The 6,000-nt window shown below is 39.3% G+C and overlaps 1 protein-coding gene across 11 annotated transcripts in view; it reads left to right on the forward strand.

The window, feature by feature from the left end:
• The window catches only part of gphna (gephyrin a), a 148,269-nt gene extending 142,566 nt beyond the window's left edge, over nucleotides 1-5,703 (forward strand). For 10 of the 11 annotated variants that reach the window (XM_079833154.1, XM_079833162.1, XM_079833153.1 and 7 more), the window contains 6 exons: nucleotides 55-142; nucleotides 586-659; nucleotides 2,774-2,838; nucleotides 4,989-5,092; nucleotides 5,188-5,284; nucleotides 5,377-5,646. In XM_079833154.1, coding sequence (XP_079689280.1) covers nucleotides 55-142; nucleotides 586-659; nucleotides 2,774-2,838; nucleotides 4,989-5,092; nucleotides 5,188-5,284; nucleotides 5,377-5,510 — 562 coding nt within the window. In that variant the 3' untranslated portion in view covers nucleotides 5,511-5,646. Of the gene's footprint in view, nucleotides 1-54; nucleotides 143-585; nucleotides 660-2,773; nucleotides 2,839-4,988; nucleotides 5,093-5,187; nucleotides 5,285-5,376 lie in introns of all 11 variants that reach the window. The other variant, XM_079833159.1, reaches the window with a different exon arrangement.
• Nucleotides 5,704-6,000: the final 297 nt, after the last annotated feature.

Below are 6,000 nucleotides of genomic sequence, written 5' to 3' on the forward strand. Positions count from 1 at the left end.
GAAAATGGAAGTAATTTGGCATGAACATGTTTTTTAACTCCCCCCCCCCTGCAGCCCAGACGACCTGCTGAACGCCCTAAACGAGGGCATTAGTCGTGCTGATGTCATCATCACCTCCGGGGGAGTGTCAATGGGTGAAAAGGTCAGTTGATTGGAGTTGTCTGGAGGTGTATGCAAGGTCACATGCTTAAAATATCTGAGCTTCTCAATAAAGGAATGCGGCCTCACAGATCAATCTGCTTCATGTCAAGGAGAGGATTCCTTTGGTTTACCCAAAGGCCATGAGATCTTGGATCAAAACACTTTAAGAGCTCATGCCGCAGGTCACTGTGTGTTTTACTGCCATCTAGTGTTACTGCTTGTTTTTTGTCACAAAGCAACACTTGTTAATCTGACCTTTTATTTTGGGTCTTTGCCCAGGCAGCAGTGCACTGACCGCCTCTTGCTCTTGATTTTCTGCCCTATTAATTAGAGCTCTTTAATTACCCAATGTTTCACTTCACCAGGCGGAGATAGATGTGTTGTACTACATGAGTGGAGAAACGCAAACACACACCACTAACGTCTCTTTTTTTTTTTTTTCAGGACTACCTGAAGCAAGTGCTGGATATAGACCTCCATGCCCAGATCCACTTCGGTCGAGTGTTTATGAAACCAGGGTGAGTGAGTGAAGCAGTGTTAGTCATACAGAGCTAGACTTGCGTTAAGTCTGGACGGGGCGGCACTGACAGGAGGGGAGGCATTTAGTTGTGCTCTGGGATAAAACTAACTGCGGAAAAACTCTTTAATGCCATAACCTCCAACATTTTGCCAAAACTATAATATTGATACGAACCAGTGCACCTTCACTCCCAAAAGTTGTGAAGCCAATCATTTTTCTTCAGCTCCATTTGCCATTTTTTGTGTGCAAACATAGGCATGTAATCTTTTTTTTTGTGACATGTGAAGGCCAAGTATGGTAACCCATACTCAGAATTTGTCCTCTGCATTTAACCCATCCAAGTAAGTGCACACACATTTGGAGTAGTGAGTATTGAACACACTCACACACACACACACACACACACACACTGCAAACCATGGACACACACCCAGAGCAGTGGGCAGCTTTTTTGCTTTGGTGCCCTGTGAGCGATTGGGGGTTAGGTGCCTTGCTCAAGGTCCCCCAAGTAATTTTCTGCCGGTATTGAGAATCGAACATGCAAGTTTCGGGTTACCAGTCTGACTCTCAAACCTGTAGCGAATTAGATCAGAGGGGAAATATTAATAATTATTCATAACTCATTATGATTATTCATTATGATTAATTATGAATATTTGAATCTGTTAAATAGATTAACTTGCTGTAGCTACATTAACATTACAATCAATCGATCCGTTCATCCTGTGAACGCTCAGTATTGAGTATTAATTAATTCTAAGGAAAGGATATGTTTCATGGCCAAAGAAAAATTATTCTTCCTTTATATTTACGTTTGCTCGGAAAGCCGTCCAGATATACAGTCGCGGGAGAAAGTCTTGATGGTTCTGTCCGATGGTTTTCAGTTGCGATCGTTTCCTTCCGTGTTGAGCGAAGGAACGACTGTGAACTTGCATGGTTGCTTTGACTCCATCAAGGTTGTGGAAGTTGCACACGCTGTGAAGAGCTGGGCCTGCTGGCCCAACTGGCAGTGTGGTGGCATCTGGTTTCCTGTCCCACACACACACACACACGTGTAAGGCTGTGTGCGTTGGCCTTATCTGGCTTGCTGGCCAGCTGGCCAAGATGAGGTGTCGTTTCAGCCAGGAAGAAGAGAAGAGAGAAAGTGGATCTGTAGAGTCTTAGAGAAATCCCACCGTCGATGGTCGAGTTGACCAATGGGATTGTTGGGCTTTCCCAGCGGGAAATTCCTCTGTGGGAGATTTATGGCTCTTTTTTTCGAGCAAGATTCAATGGGCCTGTGCCCATATATACTCCAATTAATGCAACAAACACACATTGCCTCCTACAAGGAAGTGACATACATGAAAGTGTAAGTCATGAAGCGAGCATTAATTTGATAGGAGACACAACATATATGAGGTTACATGAACTAGTAAGTTGTTCATAAGACATGCATAAACGAAATAACATACAAGGGACACTTTACCAGATGTTATGTGTACATACAATGTCCTGGGGTGCATGTTCATTTATAGATGGTTTGTCTATAACTTGAGGCAAAAGCGTGTGTTTTACAGGCTTTGTGTCTTAACTATGGTCTTTTCCATGTGGCCACATTTTTTTAGGGCCATGAAACGTCTCATCAGTAGGTATCCAGGGAAACTGAGGACCTTTCTCTGTTGTGTTGGGGGAAGGTCTGTTACTAAGCACAAAGCATTTAAAACATATTTGTTAAATGTAACAGGTGATTATGTGTCTGATTTGCCTCAGTCGCTACAAACCATTAGGGCACAAATGCCCCCTTCGTCTGATTCTAAGACAGAGCAAAGTAAACAGAACTACATTGTGAGCTACATTGCGTTTATATCAGTGCTTTTTTTTGTATTATTTATATAGTATTACATTAATAAACCGCATTTATTAATATGTTACATTTGCTTGTATTTTATTTTTTTATTTTTTTCCAGAATTAAACGTTTCAGAGAGCCATGTTATAATTTGCCATAACCCACTGACTGTACATTTTCTCATGACATATTAAGTCTGATTTAGGGAATCAGTTTTTTTTTTTTTTAAAGTGGTTGTTCCTGGAATGCGGAATATTGACACTTTATTCTATTTCCGTTTCAGTTTGCCTACTACGTTTGCCACCTTAGACATCGACGGTGCCAGAAAACTGATCTTCGCCCTTCCAGGTACAATATGCTGTGTATTTGACATGTGAACGAACAGAGAAGTATTGACAGGAAGAATGTCTCTGTTGGAGCTCTTTAGAATTGACACAAATGAGAACACGTACATACACAAACCCAGGTGTCTGAGTTTCCTGTTTTTCCCATGTATGTATTGTACCAATTAGAACAATTTCCCTTATTCTAAGTATATACATAAACCTACATATCTATATAGTGCCATCTCCAAACTAAATGGTCCCTTCTCCATAAAATATAATCAGCCAACGTTTGCCCACTTATGTACCCTTCTGCAAACCTGCATTTCCATGCTTGTCCACTGGCCCGATTAGCATCCCCTGGCTTGCCCCCACCCCGAGCCCACTGTGCTCCCACCTTGTGCCTTCAGAAACCAGGTGGTTGAGGCAGTGGTGACAGTGGCGATTTCTATATTCCCCTTTAAAGGTAATTTCACCTACAGAGACACAGGGGCGACTCTTCTGGAGACTGTGCCCCTGAGTGACAGCGAGGCCAGCAGACTGCCTGTGCCTCCTCCCCCACGAGGAAGTAGGTGCTCTTAATTCAGGAAATAAGCCCTGTCTTCAGCCCGTGCTCAGAAAACGGAAATGGACTCGAAATTTTGACACAAAACCCTAATTAACCGGTTTTCGAAATCAGAACAGGATTTAACACGAAATCTCTTTTTAGCGCACTTGGGCTCATTTGGGACCAGTATGATATAATTATTACAGACACAAGATAATAAAACATGAAAAAAGCCTTGTCTAATCTAACAACCTCCAAAACACAATGAAATGAAACCTAGGAAATAATATTTTTGTTCTGATTTTCCAATGTGACGCTTTCTGTTCTGTTTTCTGAGAGAAGCTTTGTGTTTTTGCCTTTTTTTTTTGCGTCCATGGCACTCCTTGTAGTTACTAGTTATGTTGCAACCTCTCAAAGCCCTTCTGTTTGTGTACCATGATGTGGCTTAGTGTCTTGAAATTGCTATTTGTCTGAAATAGTCCTGTCCTCCTTTTGCTTTCAATGCCCCTCTTCCCTTCCTGTTGATGTGGTGGAGGGCACCTCTGCACTCGACATACTCTTCTTCCTTGACTGATTTCAGTAGTGTGCTACACATTTGTCTTATCAGAGAGTCTTGGGTTGTTTTCACACTTTATTTGATTGTTTTGGTTCGAACTAGAGTTCAATTCCTTCCCCCAGCCCCCCAGTATTATTGGGCTCTGAAATGTACATAAACACAAATGTACATTTGCTGCATCAACGTGAGTGCAGATTTCACACCAACCAGATAAACTGAACTGACATCAAAAAGACTCTTTAAATGGGCAGTTGACCCAGAAATGAAGATTTTGTTAATATCTACTCACCCTCATCTCGTTACAAACTCGTATGACTTTCCTTTCTTCCATAGAACACAAAAAAAGCGGAGTAAAATCTGTATTCTGCTCTTTTTAATTTAATCAAATATACAGAGTGAATAAATGAATACTTTTATTCAGAATAATATATATAACAATTTTCAACATTGTTAATAATAAGAAATGTTACTTGAGCACCAAATCATGTCTGCTGAAAACGGAGCTTTTCCATTACATGAATAAATTACATTTTAAAATATATTAAAATAGAAAATATTATAGTTTTTACTTTTTTTGATAAAATAAAGGCAGCCTTGGTGAGCATAACAGACTTCTTTCAGAAACATGGAGAAAAAAAAAAAGTCTTACCAACCCCAAACTTTTGAATGGTAGTGTACAAGATTTGAGATTGCAGATAGGGATAGATTTTCAGCTAATAATGATTTAAATTGCTGTCCGTTCCTCTAACTATTGCTTAACTTTAGACAACTTTAGCCGCTGATCTTTGTATACTTGAATTGTATGGAAAAAAGCATTGCGAACATTCTGCTAAACGTCTCGTTTCAGTAAGTTCAAAGTTTGGAACTAACATGAGGATGAATAAATGATGACAGAATATTCATTTCAGGGGTGAACTGTTACTTTATAGACATCAGTGGTGCTTTATCAGGAGACAGAACTGATTTCCTATCTACTACAGATGATCCACAGTTTAGATTCTGCCCCAAACCTTCACCCCACAGTCATAGCCATAGTCTTCACCTCAACAGTCATCTCTTCTTTCTCTCTCAGGTAACCCAGTGTCAGCTGTTGTAACCTGTAACCTCTTTGTCATTCCTGCATTAAGAAAAATGCAGGGGATACTGGACCCACGGCCCACCATCATCAAAGCCAGGGTGAGCACGGCCACAAAAGCTCACGTTTTTGTGACTTCCATTGTGTTTCTGTACTGCTGGGATGTCATCATCAGTATGTGTGCTTTTCTTGGCAGCTGTCCTGTGATGTAAAGTTGGATCCACGTCCAGAATATCATCGCTGCATACTGACATGGCACCACCAGGAACCACTTCCCTGGGCACAGAGCACAGGTATACATAATTAGTTATGTGTGTATATACACTGACACGTTATACCTAACTTACCTGTATGTTAAATAGCAATTTCCTGCTCTGTTTCTCAGGAAACCAAATGAGTAGTCGGCTAATGAGCATGCGCAGTGCCAACGGCCTTCTGATGTTGCCTCCGAAAACAGAGCAATATGTGGAGCTGCACAAGGGTGAAGTCGTGGACGTCATGGTCATAGGACGGCTATGATGTCATCTTAAGCGGACAGACCAAGTATAGAGGAAGAAAGTGGTGCATGTCCACATATCATTACTATTCTGTAATATGCAACGGCACAGCTAGTTTTTATTGATTTGGGAGAAGTTGATCCAGTATAATCAACATGTCGAACAGACGAATATGTGAAATTTATGAAAATACGACTTCGAAGACATAGTATTTCAAAGACAGAAAATATTATACCTTTTAAAGTGATTATATATATATATATATATATATATATATATATATATATATATATATATATATATATATATATATATATATATATATATATATATATATATATATATATATATATATATATATAATATATATATATATATATATATATATATATATATATATATATATAATATATATATATATGAAATATAAGAGATTTATTCTGTAATATATTGTTATAATTATTATGATTATTAATATAATGATGAATATTATCATGTTAAGCAACTCTGTT

This window comes from Gobio gobio (assembly GCF_949357685.1).
Source record: "Gobio gobio genome assembly, chromosome: 13".
NCBI classification, from domain to species: domain Eukaryota; kingdom Metazoa; phylum Chordata; class Actinopteri; order Cypriniformes; family Gobionidae; genus Gobio; species Gobio gobio.